This window comes from Artemia franciscana, chromosome 15 (genome assembly GCF_032884065.1).
Source record: "Artemia franciscana chromosome 15, ASM3288406v1, whole genome shotgun sequence".
NCBI classification, from domain to species: domain Eukaryota; kingdom Metazoa; phylum Arthropoda; class Branchiopoda; order Anostraca; family Artemiidae; genus Artemia; species Artemia franciscana.
The window spans coordinates 20389202-20406753 of NC_088877.1; the positions used below are offsets into that span (position 1 = coordinate 20389202).

Consider the following 17552-nt stretch of genomic DNA (forward strand, 5'->3'; position numbering starts at 1 on the left):
CCTTTTTCGAAGTTTTTATGACAACAAATGGCCATCTCAAAATTTCTATCAGATAAATTTTGGGAAAATACGAGATTGGGGGGGGGATCCACCCTCCCATCACTCTGAATCTCAAACACGACACAAAATAAACTTCGGATCAGCAATACAATAAGCCTCCTCCAAATTTTACATGGTCATCCTTTCTTTGTGTAAACCTTATGCCCCTAGGGCATAACTTAAAACCCTCGCCCTGAAGGCTGTAGGGGGGAGCGTTTCATCCTCAAATACATATTTTCCAGACCTTTAAACTATTTTGGTCAAAATGACTGTCTAAAAATTTTGTTTGGATTTGTTTGGGGAAATTGCTGGCGTGGGAAGGGGTTTAGCTGCCCTCCAATCACTTTCAACTATCGAAAAGAGCAAAAGCACTTTCAATTTCTAATTGAATGAGCCCTTTTTGAAGTTTCTACAGCAATTTCTTCGATAGGAAGTGTCCTGGTCTAAAACCAAAAAAAAATTATTATAAAGAAGTAATATATTGTGCCCCCATCGCTCTTTACTTAGGCAGCGCTATTGCGCTGCCTATGATTGAAACTCCTCCTAAAAGTTCTCATAATGTTTCACCTTAATACCCTTTGCGTCATTATTTACAGTAATCGTAGAAGTAGTATTAAAAGTATACATATATTATTTTCTGGCTAGTTCACAATCCGCCCTAACTTGAAAAGTCTAATTTAATAATGTGTGCCACTCCTAGGACCATAGTCACCCTTTTGACGATCCACATGTTCATAGTTCATTTTTCTCTAATTTAACATCAGCTAAAATGTCCCTTGAAAGTTTCACTTTAATTGATTCAGCTTCATAATAAAGCTTAATACCATCAATCACTCCTGAAGCATTACTGATACGTCCTCTTAATAACCTGTTTAGGCATCATGCGTTTTGATTTAGATCAATACAAATTCAATATTGCTCAAAATATGCCCTTAGGCTCTAGCTTTAATAGCAGAAGTAGTAACACCGATAGTAATATTAGTAGCAAAAATAGTAGTAGCATTTGAATTAATAGTAGTAGCCTTAATTTTAGTAGCAGTAGTGATAATAGTAGCAGTAGCAGTACTAGTAGTAACAGTATCAGTAGAAGTAGTAGCATTAGGATGCAAACATGGTCTTTTGGTTAGATCAACATCTCCCACAGCAAGCCTTGTAAGTTTCAACTTCACACACAAAACTGTTCCTAAGATTTTGATGATATGCCCTTTTGACAACCTGCATACCCTTATTTTGTGTGTTGTGATACAGTTCACATTTCCCTCTAGAAATTCCCTGAAAATTTCACATTCATACCCTTAGGCAGAGTTGTAGTAGTAGTCAAAATACTAGTGTTAGCAGTACTAGTAGTAGTATTAATAGTAATAGCACTAGTACTAGTCTCGCCTTTTGGTCAGTTGAACATCGTTCCCATCAACTCCTGGAATTTTTAACTTAATACAATTTGAAATTACAACGATATTGCCAAAACGTCCTTTTCATAACCTTTATATTCAAATAATTCTGGAAATTTTCATCTTTAGCCTTTTCATGTTCTTAGACTTATATGTAGATGAAATTGAAGTATTAACTGGAGTAATAGTAATTAACAATTACTATTCCACCAAATAGTAATTAACATACACTAAGTGGTAAAACACCTACTTTATCTTGATTTCAAATAATTTTTCACAAAATATTAGTTTTTCATTAAAGGACTAGTTTCACAGGGGATTCGAGCTATCTTGAGGAGAAGAGCAGGGCTCAGGTTTTGATTGTTTGTTCATTAAGATAGTATGGTTCCTATCCCTCCGCTTCAAAAATGATTAAAGTTATAGATACAAACTAAAAGATTTTTCATTTGACAACAGCAGAAAGTGACGATTCAATGGCGCCTTATTTATTTGATTAAATAAAAAAACAAGTTTTTTAAACTGAAAGTAAGAAGCGACATTAAAACTTGAAACTAACAGAAATTACTCCGTATATGAAAGGGGCTATTTCTCCTCAACACCCCGCTCTTTACGCTGAAGTTTGACTCTTTCTCCTTACTCTATTTTTAAAACAATAAGAAACTTTAGCGTAAAGAGCGGGGCGTTGAGGAGGAAAAGCCCATTTCGTATACGGAGTAATTTCTGTTTGTTTTAAGTTTTAACGTTGCTCCTTACTATCATTTAAAAAACTTGTTTTTTTATTTAATTTCTGGACGTTTTTGAATTAATGCATGCTTTAATCTTGGCTCTCCACGCATGAATAAATAAAACGAAATTTGCATATTAATTAATTGCAATTAATCGGAAGATTTTGAGAAAAAAGGAGTGAGGGAGGAGGCCTAGTTGCCCTCCAAATTTTTGATTACTTAAAAAAGCAACTAGAACTTTTATTTTTCTTACAAACGTTTTCATTGGTAAAAAATATATGTAACTTACGAATTAATTTACGTAACGAACTTCTATATTCGTATGTTTTTATTGCGTATATGAGGGGGTTCAACCCTCGTCGATACCTCGCTCTTTACCCTAAAGCTTAAATTTTGTCCCAATTCCTTTAGAATTAGCTCTGAATCACAAAGGCCGTAGAATAAATAGTTGAAATTACTAATAATACCTTTGCGTAAAGAGTGAGGTATAACGAGGAGGTAAGCCCCTCATATGCGTAATAATTTTTGTTCCTTACTTTCAGTAGAAAAAACTTTTCATATTTATTTTTTTTATTGTTTTTTCAAATAATGCTAGAAAATCGTGCACCCCCTTCATTGAAATTCTCTTCCCCCATGACAAGTTTCTCCATGGAAATATCCTCCCACGTAACCCCCCTCAAATCTCCCCCCTAAACAAATAAATCCCCCTGAAAACGTCTGTACACTTCCCAGTAACCATTACTATATGTAAACACAGGTCAAAGTTTGTAACTTGCAGCCCCTCCCACAGGGCGAGGGGGAGTAAGTCGTCCCTAAAGATATGGTTATTAGGTTTTTCGACTATGGTGAATAAAATGGCTATCTCAGAATTTTGATCCGGTGACTTTTGGGAAAAATGAGCGTGGGAGGGGGCCTAGGTACCCTCCAATTTTTTTGGTCACTTAAAAAGGACGCTAGAACTTTTAATTTTCGTTAGAATGAGCCCTCTCGCGACATTCTAGGACCACTCAGTCGATACGATCACCCCTGGGAAAAAAACAACAAAAAAACAAATAAACACGCATCCGTGATCTGTCTTCTGGCAAAAAATGGGGAATTCCACATTTTTGTAGATAGGAACTTGGAACTTCTACAATAATGTTCTCTGATACGCTGAATCTGATGGTGTGATTTTCGTTAAGATTGTATGACTTTTAGGGGGTGTTTCTCCCTATTTTCTAAAATGAGGCAAATTTTCTCAGGCTCGTAACTTTTGATGGGTATAACTGATCTTGATGAAACTTATATATTTAAAATCAGCATTAAAATTCGATTCTTTTGATGTAACTATTGGTATAAAAATTTAATTTTTTAGAGTTTCGGTTACTATTGAGCCGGGTCGCTCCTTACTACAGTTCGTTACCACGAACTGTTTGATATTACTTCAAATGAGCGAATTCAAACTTAAAAATTTGTTAATCTTAATGATAAGAGCCTTACTTTCCACAAATATATTGCAATCCACAGGTTTCTGATCTAATGAGCATATTCAAGAGTTCTTGCGACCACGAGTGGAGGTGTGGATGAGGAAGGAGAAGTCCTACTCCTATGCAAAATGATTCCTGTTTATTTTGAAGTTTAATGTTAATCTTTACATCCATAATAACAGTGTAGACCAGAAATATTTCCAGAAATCATAAGGAGTAGATATCAATTTTACATTTTCATGTGTTTTTTAAAGTTTCATTCTTCCCCCCAAAAAATATCCCCCAAACACCAATCCTGGCTAAGCCCGTGGGATCACACATCTATTTCTACCTCATACTACCCTCATCTGCCCCCTAGAACTAATTCTGTATTTATATGATGGCTCAATGAGAGCTATGATGTTTGGCATTAAAATGCACCCTTTGAGGTATCTCCCTCCCCCTAATTGGAAAATAATCAGAGAACCCCATCGTAGAAGTTTAAGTGTCTCTCTGAATTTTGTACTTTGTCCATTACTTACAGATAGTATCTGTTATTGGGAAACATAAGGACATTTTTTGCGGGGGAGATTTCTGCAGGAGGGATTTTATGGGGGGAATTTTCAGCTGAGAGTATTTTCCATGGGGCCGGGGGGGGGCAAACGCCAAGAACCCCTTGTTTTTTAAGGTATATATTAAACCATTAAAGGGCTGACGGTGGTGGTAAAGCCTGTTGATAAAAATTAAGAATGATATAAGTATTTTAGTTTTTTTTTCTGTGTTAAAACTGGCTCTGAGTTTTACTTTAATTGATAATTATTTTTCCCAATTTTTCTCCAGTTTGGTCTATAAGCGTCCTTTGAAAAAAAACTTAAAAAAATCAAGTATGACACCCATAGTCCCAACAGTATTCTATTGACTAAACTTAAAAATTAAAAATTTCAACCATTAAAGGTATTTTGAGATCATTCCGAAAATGTCCTATATTTCAGGTTGGTGGCTTTAATTTGAATATATATTTGGTAAATTGAACTATGGGATAATTGGGCAAATTTATTTCAATGACGGCCTAACTAACATGTGTTTTTTTGTTTTTTTTCAGATGTCATATTTGGTCCCATTTGTGACTACGTAATTTCCCCAGTCGCCAAATACGCAGCGGCATGGAGCTTACCTTTAATAACACCGGCAGCTCTTGGTGATGCATTTGGGATGCGCTCTCAGTACTATTCAAGCTTGATCAGGATCATGGGATCATTTGTCCAATCAGCCGAGGCTGTTCATCATATGGTGACTGATTTTAAGTGGCGTCGATTTGGTGTCCTATACTATGAATATGATTACAAGTCAGGCCAAGGACATTCCGGATGTTATTTTCTCTTAGATGCAATATACAAAAATCTTAACCCTTTTCCAACTGATGTAAATGTTTTTCATAGAAGGCTTATGATGAAAGATAATGTTGAAACTCTGTTGGGTCATTTAAATTATCTAAAAGCACATTCTAGAAGTAAGTTCATTCAGTGTTTTATTTAACCCGTAATCTGGTGAAATTATCTGTTAAATTTTGCGAAACCACTAAAAATAAACGAAGTATTGAAAACTTTGTAGAAAGCTGGCCAACACATGATATTTGAAGAGACTTTTTGCTTTCTAAGAGTCTGTTTCGGTTTTCGCTCCAATGGTAAATGATAGACCCTAGAATGCTTTGAACCAGGGAAAAAATACTGACAAGATAAATATAGACTTTCAAACGTCAGTCAATACAGCAACGCCAATATCGTGCATGTGTATACATGCATTTAGCTAAGCACAAAATCAACAAGGGAATATGTTAGTTATAACTATTGAAATAGATACATTTTGTTTTGGTATCGTACCGTCAATATGTAGTTAACTGCAGAGTGCACGAGCACTAGTTGTGGTGCTTAAAAAAATGCAGTTTTAATGAATAAACCGTGCGTAGTTTGCAAGAAATGTTGACTGTGGAAATGAATGGAAAGCGATTCTTGCATATGCTTTTATGCGGTTTGTTCTTTTTGCTCTCTCAAAATGTTATGTCAACTGCAAATCACCACTATTGTGCCCAGAAGCAGCGCATGCGGTGCTTAAAAAAAAGGCAACTTTCATGACTAAATCATGCATAATAGGTAATAAGTAATGGCCGTGGAAATATACTGAAAGTTTTCTTTCCGTTTCTCACTTTCAATCCCTTCTTATGTTAGCTCTTAAGGGCTCGAACAGCACAATGTTTTCTTTTCTGAGCTTTAAGAGTATATATGTGGCAACAGCAGGGCCATATCTAGGATTGTTTTTAGACAAGGGGGGGGGGGGGGTAAAAACCAGTATTTTCAAGACCAATTGACGAGTTGGATTTTTTTTTATGGAAGAAATTTTCTTTTTACCTGCAATTTATGACCAATTTACAAGTCATAGAATCTTTTAAAGGGGAGGGGGCAAACCCGCTAAACTTGGTGGCTATTAGCTAGCTTGGAGAATAGTTGTACCAGGAGACATAGCCCGTCAGGTATAGATTCAGAGTTTTAACAATAGCTGGGACAGTGTTTTGAAACTCCAAGCTCTGCTCCTTCCTTATATCATTTAGAAAACTGTATTGAAGTCAGGTCTATTACCCGTTTTAACCATAGTTGAGCCTGGTTTTAGCTTACTCTAAGCTGTGAAAAAACCATTTCCCATGATTTGAGTAGGGTTTTGAGCCATTGTAGGACTTTTTTTCTAAGTAAAATCTGGGTTTTCCCAATTTTCTTAAAATCATCTAAATCTGGTATGAGGCAAATTTATGAAATTTAAGAAACTTTCTTTGGGTCTTTTGTATGCTGAAATATTTTTTTGTAAGTTTCATTTTTACAATGCAAGTTCACGAAAGATCAATGCTCTTTTGAGGGGAAAGGATCAAGGTTGGTCCTTTAAGTGATCTTCCTCGGGCAGAGTCTAGGCTCTAGAGAAACTACTTAAAATATTCTTTCTGGAAAAACTCTTTTTTCGATTTAGTTTTGTTTAATTTTTAACGGGCAATTTCAATTTCAAAATTTCGACCAAGATGAGGCTTGTGATGATGAGGCTAGTTCGTCACAAGGTGATGAGGAGAGATGTGACTGGTTCCAATACATCTTGAAAATAACGTTTATTACAAAAATTAAAAACAGGCAAGGAATGCAGAAGCAAGCGGTCAAAGCATTTTCATACCTAAGTATAACTAACTGTGTGTCTTCTTCCCCACTTTAATATGGGACATGGGGAAGTTATGTACCCTATGGATCTGATAAGCTGATATGAGCCTGTGTGCAACAATTTGGCAAGATCTTCAGCTGATTAGTGAAACTCACAAAGGTTATTTATTTGAAGCCTGATTTGGTGATTGGGTTCCAGTGCTTTGATGAGTTTGGTGCTTCTGGACGTGCTAGGACGATGAAAATTGGTAGGGACGTGCTAGGAGTATGAAAATGGGTAGATGTGTCAGGAACCTGAACAAATTGACTTGATAATAGTTGTTTCCGCGATTCGACCATCTGGGGGCATGGAGGCAGGGGAAATCGTGAAAATTGAGGTACGTTTAACTTACAAATGGGGGATCGGATCTTAATAAAACTTGATATATAGAAAGGTATCGTATCTCAGATGATCCATTTTCAGCTCGGTTTGGATCCGAGGACATTGGGGGGGGGGGAGGGGGAACCTGAAATCTTGGAAAAGACTTAGAGTGGAGAGATCAGGATGAAACTTGATGGGAAAAATAAGCACAAGTTCTAGATACGTGATTGACATAAGCGAACCAGACCCGATGTCTTTGGGGAGTTGTGGGGGGGATTTCCAGTGCTTTGGGGATTCCAGTGCTTGGACGAACAGCAAAGTCGACAACTATAGTACCGAGTCTAACTTTAGGTTGTGACCTCGTCACAAGTGCCGTATGAGCTCTTGGCTCTTGAATTTTGATTCATTGCTTCTTCTCTTAGTCTATTGTAATCTTAATATTTGGTTCCGATCGGGGCTCATATTATACTATTTCTATTACTGGCTTGCATTCCCTCACAAACTAAAAGGCTTTTTTAAGTTATCTTTCACGAATTACAAATTTTGGGAAGATTTCCCTTAGTATTGCAAAATCTCTCATGGGCTCGTCCTAATGAAAGTCTCCATTGTTTCAATATTGTATTTTATATTTCTTTTTCTAATTATTTAATTCTATAGCTGGAAATTCTGGCTCTTTCTATGCTTTGTGTTACTTCATACATTGGAAGGTAATACTGATCAAAGCTTCTTTTCTTTTCACGACACTCATCTTCTGATTGCTCCAAGCTGAAAAAATGAAAAGCTCCGCTCACTAGTTTGGATATCCCCATGTCTATGATGCTACCACCAGTAGATCTAGCTGAAACCCTGTACAACTAGTAACATTCCTCTGTATTCAGGGAATTTTGCCTGATAAAGGGTATATTTCGAACTTTTTTTCAAAGTGACACATTTTGGTCCCAAGTTTGTATCCTCTAGTGTGTATCAATCCGCTGGCTGTATTTGCAGAGCTGTGTTTGCCTCACGCTTGGCAAGGAAAACTGATTTCATTTCTGCCCTAGAGAAGGTAGGAAAGAATAGTAGACCGTTATTTACCTTGCAGGGAAACCCGTTTCAATAGCCTAAAAGTATTTTTCACTACTGCTCGATGGAGCAATCTTATTGGAACGAATTTGAATGATCTAATTTGGATTGAAGCCAAATTACTTACCATTAAATTTGTTTTTTTGTCTGAATCCCTGAATGAAGTTTTCCAAAGAGATGGCTAAACTCGTTAGAAGTCTCAATTTCTCTCCCTTTGCAAAATTACGATGACAGACATGTCTCTCAATTTGAACGCTAAACAGACATGGGTTAACATTTTAAAAATTATCATAAATTACCGTTTGTGATAATAAATATTACGTTATGGTTGGCTCTCATTAGTTATAAGGGAATTTTGTTAAAAGTTTGAATCTAATAAATAAAATCATATGTATGTCTGTGTTTGTGTCCTGTATGCAAATTTTCCAGGGAGGAAGTGTTGGGGGAAGAGTTTTCCATGGAAATTTCTGCTAAATTTTCATAGAAGAAGAATTTTCCTTAGCGATTTTCCCTGGGGAAAATCTTCCATGGAGGAGTAGTTTCCCGAGGGAAAGTTTTCAGGGAGGATAAATGTCTGCGGGGGTATTTTCCGGGGAAAACTTTCAAATGATTTTAAACTTGAAAGTACGATCGTCATTAATACTTTGGTGGGAGTTTTCCATGTAGAATTTTCTGTGGGGGAGGGGTATTATCCTTGAAGTTCCTTTCTTTTGAATTTGTAGGAACGCGCGAAGGGTAAACTAGGTTGAACTAGAACATATACTGAAAGTCTGCTTTACATACTAATTCCAAATATGTAAAAAAAAAGTAAGCGGTATTGTTACCAAACATAAGCTATTACCATCACTAAGAAATTTCTGCATGTTTGATAACCATGGAAGAGATACCTGAGCCTTTGTAAAAGCAACATACAAAACTTTTTAAAATATTTCGTCAGTAACTTCTTTTAATCTGGGCTCCTATTGGTATGGGCTGTTAGTTTTCAGCCGCATAAGTTTAATGCTCATCGTTTATTTAAGCTTTTACAACTTTTTGGAAATCTTGCTGGGTAGGATAAAGTTCCATAGCCAAGCCGTTGATTGAAAGAAAAATGAATTTTTAAATACAACCCCTTTGGTCGCCACCTGAGAAGCCCGCAGAGCACTGAGTCAAGAATTAACTCGTTTTGCATCGAAATATGAATGGAATATTTGCACAAAATTGAGAAGCAGCTGATTTTTGGCATCTAATCAGGAGTTAGATCATTTTTGCAGGAGTCTAGACTCGAGTTGTTTTTGGTTCGGATCAGCCCACAGTTTGGACTTAGCACTTTTTTGTAATGAATTTGAGAATTGTTGCATGAACCTGGTTTAAAAAAAAGTATGACACAAACCTTTCTGAAAAATTGATGGTGGTTGAAAGGGGCCCGGAGAGGGGAGTTTCACGAGCCAGTTTATCCCCCCGATCATTTATTTTTAAATTGCTTGTGAGATACCGGGTCTGACGTTGTAAAACATACCGACCACTTTTTCTACTAGATTTGTTTGTAAAGAACGGGTCAGTTGCATGATTCCTTTACCCTTAGAGCTCCATGGGCTGGGTTTCTTTGAAGGCAAAATTCACGGATTTTTCAATCAGTTTGAGTGACATCCGATACCAAAGGGGATTATGGGGATGCCCAGAAACAAAAAGGCAAGGTGCGAGGCTGGTTGCCCTCTAATGACTTTTCGATTGAACGATCCCCATTCCAAGTTCTTAAGATTCTTCTCTCCTCCTTTCCATGAGACTGGGTGGGAACGACATTGTACATGCTAGTTAAGTGCCATACTTATTCAATGTTACTGCGTATTACGACTGTAATCTTAAATTACAGTTAGTGTATCTTAGCACAATGGATATCAGTAATTTATTATCCGTAACGAGTAGGAAAAAACTGTGCCTTCGACAGATTTATTATAATAAATGCAGGTTTTAATTGAAAAATACATGGGTTTGTGGCTAATGTGGTAAGTTTAATGCAATGTAAGAAGTAATACAATGTAAGCATTTCGCGAAAGATAATATATTGCAATTTCCTGCCCTAATAATTTAAAAAATTGGTGCATGATAAAAAAGCAAATTTTTGTTTTCCCTTGCAAACACTAGAGGACAAATTGACTTCATTTTCTAGCAACAACTGATTTTGTAGGTTCATTCACTAAAGGGCCACTATAGCAATTTAGAGCTCCTGGAGACACCTTATTGATATAATTAAATAAAAAAAACAAGTTTTTTTAACGGAAAGTAAGGAGCGGCATTAAAACTTAAAACGAACAGAAATTACTTCGTATTTTAGAAAGGTTGCTTCCTCATCAACGCCCCGCTCTTTACGTTGAAGGTTGACTTTTTCTCTTAACTCTAATTTTTAAAACAGTAAAAAACTTTAACGTAAAGAGCGAGGCGTTGATGGAAAGCAACCATTTTCACATACGAAGTAATTTCTGTTCGTTTTAAGTTTTAATGTCGCTCCTTACTTTCAGTTAGAAAAACTTGTTTTTTATTTATTTAATATATGAACGTTTTTGAATCAATGCATGTTTTGATTTTAGCTCTCCGCAGATGAATAATTAAAACGAAATTTGCATATTTATTTTTTTGGGCTAAATGGCCTTCTCATAGTTTTGATCGAATGATTTTGAGAAAAAAAGGAGTGGGGGAGGAAGCCTAGTTGACCTCCGGTTTTTTGGTTACTTAGAAAGGCAACTAGAACTTTAAATTTTTTACGAATGTTTTTATTAGTAAAAGATATACGTAACTTATAAATTAGCTTACGTAAAGAACTTCTGTATTCTCATGTTTTTAATACGTGTATGAGGGGGCTCGCCCCCTCGTCAGTATCTTGCTCTTTACGCTAAAGCTTAAATTTTGTTTCAATTTCTTAAGAATGACCCATGAATCACAAAAGCCGTAGAATAAATAGTTCAAATTACCAAAAATAATTTAGCATAAAGAGTGAGGTACCAGGAGAAGGCGAGCCCATCATATGCGTAATAATTTCTGTTCGTTTTAAGTTTTAATTCTGCTCCTTACTTTCAGTTGAAAAAACTTTTTCATAATTATTTTTTATTGTTTTTTGTAAGAATGCTAGAAAATCCTGCGCTCCCTTCATGAAAATTTTCTTCCTCTATGATAAATTCCTCCAAGGAAAGTTCCTCCGACATATCCCCCTCTTTTACCCCCCCCCCCCCCCCCCATCCGAAAAACCCCCTTGAAAACGTCTGTACACTTCCAAATAACCATTACTATATATATAAGTACTGGTCAAAGTTTGTAACTTATAGCCCCTCCCAAAGGGACTGTGGGGGATTAAGTCGTCCATAAAGACTTAGTTATGAGGTTCTTCGACTACGCTAAATAAAATGGCTATCTCAGAATTTTTATCCGGTGACTTTGCGAAAATAATTAGCGTGGGAGGGGGCCTAGGTGCCCTCCAACTTTTTTGGTCACTTAAAAAGGCACTAGAACTTTTCATTTCCTTTAGAATGAGCCCTCTTACAAGATTCTAGGACTACTGGGTTGATACAATTACCTCTGGAAAAAAAGAAAAGAAAAGAAAAAAAAACAGACAAACAAATAAACACGCATCCGTGATCTGCCTTCTGGCAAAAAAATGAGAAATTCCACATTTTTGTAGATAGGAGCTTGAAACTTCTACAATGGGGTTTTCTGATACGCTGAATCTGATGGTGTGATTTTCGTTAAGATTCTATGACTTTTGAGGGCTGTTTCCCCTATTTTCTAAAATGAGGCAAATTTTCTCAGGCTCGTAACTTTTGATGGGTAAGACTAAACTTGATGAAACTTATATATTTAAAATCAGCGTTAAAATGCGATGCTTTTGATGCAGCTATTGGTATAAAAATTTGATTTTTTAGAGTTTGGGTTACTATTGAACCGGGCCGCTCCTTATTACAGATCGTTACCACGAACTTTTTGATATATGCTTATTGAATAAAATCTATTATATTTGAATTTTGCTATTTTGGTCTTTAATAGGCAATTGCAATTATTGAGCTGCATTCAAAAGTACTTACTCAGCCCTATAGAAATTAATTATTTGCTATTGTGCTTCGGAGCTCAATAAGCTGTAATTCCCCTTATACAGATAGAAAATTCTTAAAATATTTATCTATTATTATAAGATAACAATACTCTTGAGAATTTTCTTGGTTCATTTGGCTTGCAAGATTCTTTCGAATTCCTTTTGGTAAAACAAAAAGATCACTCTGGTGCTTAGATCCGTGTTCAACAGAGCGCAATAATCATTCTAAACTCATAAATTATTGCTATTAATTTGAGTAATCTGCCATCAGCTTTGTTGCACAATAGGGGGTTTAGGCTACAGAGGCAGCCTCTCGTTTTGCATTTAACGTAACCCTGCGTTTTTATTTATTTTCTAATTAATATTTTGTTTAGCGAACAAGCTTTAATGTATATAAATCTAAGAATAGGTTCTGAGAATAGTATAAATCTGAGAATAGGTTTAATGTATACAAATCCGGAGATTTGTAATATTGGCAATTATAGTTGCGGAGCAACGCTGAAGTTGCTCCGCAATTCACTTTACAATCTTGCCAAGGGTGTTGCTCTTTTGAAGGTGGAAAGCAGCCTTTTGTTTTATAAAATCACCAAATAAAAGGTTACTGTTGTGTTACAATCTGTTCTATGCTTCAAGGCTGTTATAATCTGTCACCTATTTATTTATTGTTGAGAAACACAGAAGAAAATTAATCGTGCATGAAATTGAGTTTGTAGTACAGAACAAAATAAGTTTCGTCTTATTTTTAGAAATAGAAATATCTTACGACCTCCCAAGCATGAAATTGTGTATTTTATAAATAAGTTTCCTTTACAAGATTTTTTATTTATATATTAGTAATTTCTAAATTTTCAGTGATCATTCTTTACCAATTTGAAGACATTTTTCAGATTTTAAAAGACATTGTGTCCTCTTATTTTCTACATTAAAGATTTTTTCGTTATCCAAAGGCTGCTTAATCAAACTGTTTTATGGTAATAAACGAAAGTACAACATAGTTCAAACTTTTAATTAGGCAATGATCTTAGGATAAGGCAAAAAACTTTTTCACACAAATACTAATAAGGCCTGCATATTTTGGCTAAGAAGATGAGAAATATATGTAAACACAAAAAAACAAATATTTAGGTAAAGAATGGTTAGTAAAGAGCGATCCTTGTCAGTATCAAATAAAACAAATTTTTTTAACTGAAAGTATGGAGCTATTTAATACGGGCAGAAATTGTTCTGCATATGAGGGAGGTCATCTCTTCTTCAATCCCCCCCTCTTAACTCAAAAGATTTTTAGGACTTAAAAAAATCCTCATTATTCTAATTAAGCGGCCCTATTATTTCAGGAGTCGTTCTAAAGGAATTAGGACCAAACGTCAAACTTTAGCGTAAAGGATGAGACAATGAGGAGGGGTCAATTGCCCTCATATACGGAATGATTTCTGTTATTTCTAGTTGTTGGACTTCTAAACTATGCTGAGCAAAATAACTATCTCAAAATTTTCATTGGATGATTATGAGGAAAAAGGGGTGTAGAAGGGAAGTAAGTTACCCTCCAATCTCTTTGATGAAATAAAAAAGGCAGCAAACTTTTAACGTCCGTTAGAATGAGCCCTCTCTGATATTTTAGGACCATTGGTTCGATACTGTCCCTTCTGGAAAATAAAAAAATCCGGCAAAAAATAAAAAAAAACTCCACATTTTTGCATATGGGAGCTTGAAACCTTTACAGAAGGGCTTTCTGATATACTAGATCTGATGGTGGCATTGTCATTTAGTATCATTACCAAATCGGGGTTGTTAGTCCCTTTTTCGAATACCAGGCGAATTTTCTCACTTAGTGCAACACTAAACTTAATGAGTCTCATTTGTTTGGAATCAGCATAAAAAACCAATTCTTTTGACGTATCTTTTGAAATCAAAATTCCGTTTTCTACAGTTTCGGTTACTATTGAGCCGAGTTACTGCTTATTTACAGTCCGTTACCATGAACTGTTTGATTAACATAAACCCGAAATAACAGAGGTTGATCATGATGTACACATCCGAAGAATATAGAGTTTTTGCTGATTCGGAATATGTATAATATAATATGCAGACGTTACTAATCAAATGTCTATGGGTTGGGAGATCTTTACCGACAATCTTACCGTAAGTTTAAAATATTTGAAAAACCATAGAGTGAGTTGCCAAATTTTGTGATTTCTTTTCAGGTAGATTAAAAAATTGGTTATTTTTTATTTCAAATATATAAATTTCAGCAAGTTTAGTCGTTCCCATCAAAGGTTACGAGCCTAAGAAAATTTTCCTGATTTTCGAAAAAAGGGGGAAATACCCCTAAAATTCAAGTGATCTTAGTGAAAATCACGCCATTAGATTCAATGAAGGTTATCAGAGAGCCCTAGTGCATAGGTTTCAAGCTCCTATCTACGAAAATGTGGAATTTTGTATTTTTTGCCAGAAGGAAGATCGTGGATCCATGTTTTTTATCTAAGTTTTCTACAGGGGTGATCGCATCAGCATATTAGTCCTAGAATATCAGAAGAGGGCTCATTCGAACGGAAATAAAAAGTTCTAGTGCCCTTTAAAGTGACTAAAAATTGGAGGGCAACTAGGCCACTCCCCCTTTTTTTCAAAACCGTCTGATCAAAATTTTAGACAACCATTTTGTTCATCATAGTTGAAAGGCCCAATAATTATGCCTTTTGGTATAACATGACCCCCCCTCCATTCAGCCTCAGGGGAATGGTCTTAGAGATGTAAAATTTGCCCATTGTCTACGCATGAGTATTTGTTATTGGGATGCATGTATAGATTTGTCGGTGGGGGGAGAGGGCAAATTTTCTGCTGGGGGGTTTTCCACGAGAAAATTTTCCATGGGGGGGAAGTTTCCAAGGAGTGAACTTTTCAGGGGAAATTATACACTGCGGGAGTTTGCCAGAATTCTTATACAAAATTGTTTTTATGTGTCTTGCTTTCTCATTTCGTCTCAATTTTACACGCAGAGTGGTTAGGAGTAATTGTCCGGGGTAAATTTTCTTCGGGGTTGTATTGGCTAGAGGGTATATCCATGGTGAGGGGGTTTCTCCATGGAGGTCGGGTAAGATTTCCTGGCATTTAAAAAAAGATCAGAAAAAAATAAGATTTTTCTACTGAAAGCAAGGAGTGACATTAAAACACTAAAGTTTTTCTACTTAGAGTAAAAAAACCTGTTTTTTATATATAGAATTAAGCTCGATCGATATAAGTTAATCTTTATTGTTGGGGAGAGGGTCCATAGTCTTTCTTCATTTCGAAACGTTTAATAATACAACATAAGTGTTGAGGGGATAGAATTTCCCTATTCATATGAATCAGGCAGTTTCTAACGTAAAACAGTAGCCACTGACTGAACATTGCAAAATTTACTGTTTCAAATTGGTTTTGATATGAAGTTGAACTTCATCGTAAATAGCAGGATTTTGAGAATAGCGGTAGGGCCACCTAATATTCAGGACAACCCATAATATTTCTAAGCTATAGGTGTCCTATCCCGTTCTTTTTTAGTTACTTCTTTTTTATTCTGTTCTTACTCTCTTATTTTTTTTATTTTTTTTCCCGTTCTTACTTTTTTTTATTTTAGCAATTTTTAATTTTATAATTTTGTTTTACAATTGTCAAGCGGTCACTCTCTCACTGGCGTCAATTGGGAGAGTGGTCATGTGTACTCGTAAGTTTATTTGTCTTCTTCTTTTTCTGATATACTGATTGAAAATATCTCAGAATAATGGACAAATTATACAGCTATTTTCGAAAAATTTATCAACCCCCTAAGTTTTTGTAGATTGGCCCAACTTCCAATTTCTTCTCCGTCTGTTTTTGTTCGTAATTTTTTGGACGTTGCTGAAACTAAAGAATATAGTCGTCTTACTTATTATTTTATTTTAGATATGCTAATGTAATTCATTGCATTTTTGATTTGACACGGTTAAAAATCGCGTAAATAACACACGGAAGCCAGTCATATTGAAGTGCATCATATACCGCAAGGTTTTTATTTTTTATTTTTAGAACTATAAGTACATTAGGGCATTCAAAGCCGGATTTAATGTTTATTACAGGTAATTTACTTATCGAAGCTACTGTTTAACTTGATATAATTTTAGCAACTTTGTAATTTTACAGTTATTTTGCTTTGCGGTTCTCAAGATATCGTGCGAAGGATTATGCTTGCTGCCGATTCGCTTGGAATGACATCTAGTGGAGAATATGTCTTCATAAACATAGATTTCTTCAGGTCAGTGACTTCTCATAGTTTTTTTCTTTTTTTAGTACTCTCAATTTTTCGTATCGGCAGAGTTCAATCACTGCAAAATTAGCAAGGAAAAATTTGTAATATTACCTAATCAATTACCTTACCAATTATTACCTTACCAACTATTACCCTATTGATTGGCAAAAGAGGTGATTAAGGCTTCACTCTGAGATAAATCTGATGAAAAATTTCATCTCTATCACACCCAAAAAAATGGCAGTGAGTAAGGCTAAATGAATGTAAAGCGAAACATTCATAAAATATATATATTTACTAAGTGTAATTATCAAACAGGGCGCGGTAATAAATTGTAAGTGGGGAGCAACTTGGCCCGATTGTCACTGTAACTCCAAAAATGGGATTTTGACAACAATAGATGCATCGAAAGATATGGCCTTTTATGCTAATTCCGAATATTTAAAATTTCATTAAGTTCAATTTTACCCATCAAAAGCTATGTGTTGGACAAAATTCGTCTGGTTTTTCAAGTGGAGTATACAATCCCCCCCCCAAAAAAAAGTAAGGGGCAATTGGTTCATCTGATTCAGAATATCAAAGAATCTTAATGACAGAAGTGTCAAACCCCTACTTGCAAAAATGTACAAGTTTGAATTTTTTCCACAAAAAAGATCACGCATGCGTGTTATTTGATTTTTCCCTAGAAGTGATGGTGTTGAACCAATGGCCTTGGAAGACTGGAAAAAGGCATTTTCAAACAGAAACAAGAAGTTTTAGAGCTCTTTTATGTGATAACAAATATTAGAGGGAAACTAACTTACATTCCATGCCCCTTTTTCCAAGTTAAGAGAGACATATTGTTTAGCATAGTTAAAAAGCCCAAAAACTATACACTGTGGGGATGATACGATCCTCCAAAGCCCCTGGGGAATCGACAAATGAAGTTATTATAGAAGGGGGGTATAATATGCAGCGGGAATTTTCCATGGAAGAATTATTTGTGTGGGAAGGTGTCCGAAGGGCTGGTTAAATCCTAAG

At 35.6% G+C, this 17552-nt stretch overlaps 1 protein-coding gene across 1 annotated transcript in view; it reads left to right on the plus strand.

Moving 5' to 3' along the window:
* Positions 1-16620, plus strand: part of LOC136036553 (atrial natriuretic peptide receptor 3-like) — a 50408-nt gene extending 33788 nt beyond the window's left edge. The window contains exons 3-4 of the mRNA XM_065718857.1: positions 4703-5110; positions 16427-16620. Of these exons, the coding sequence (XP_065574929.1) occupies positions 4703-5110; positions 16427-16620 (602 nt within the window). The remainder of the gene's footprint in view (positions 1-4702; positions 5111-16426) is intronic.
* Positions 16621-17552: the final 932 nt, after the last annotated feature.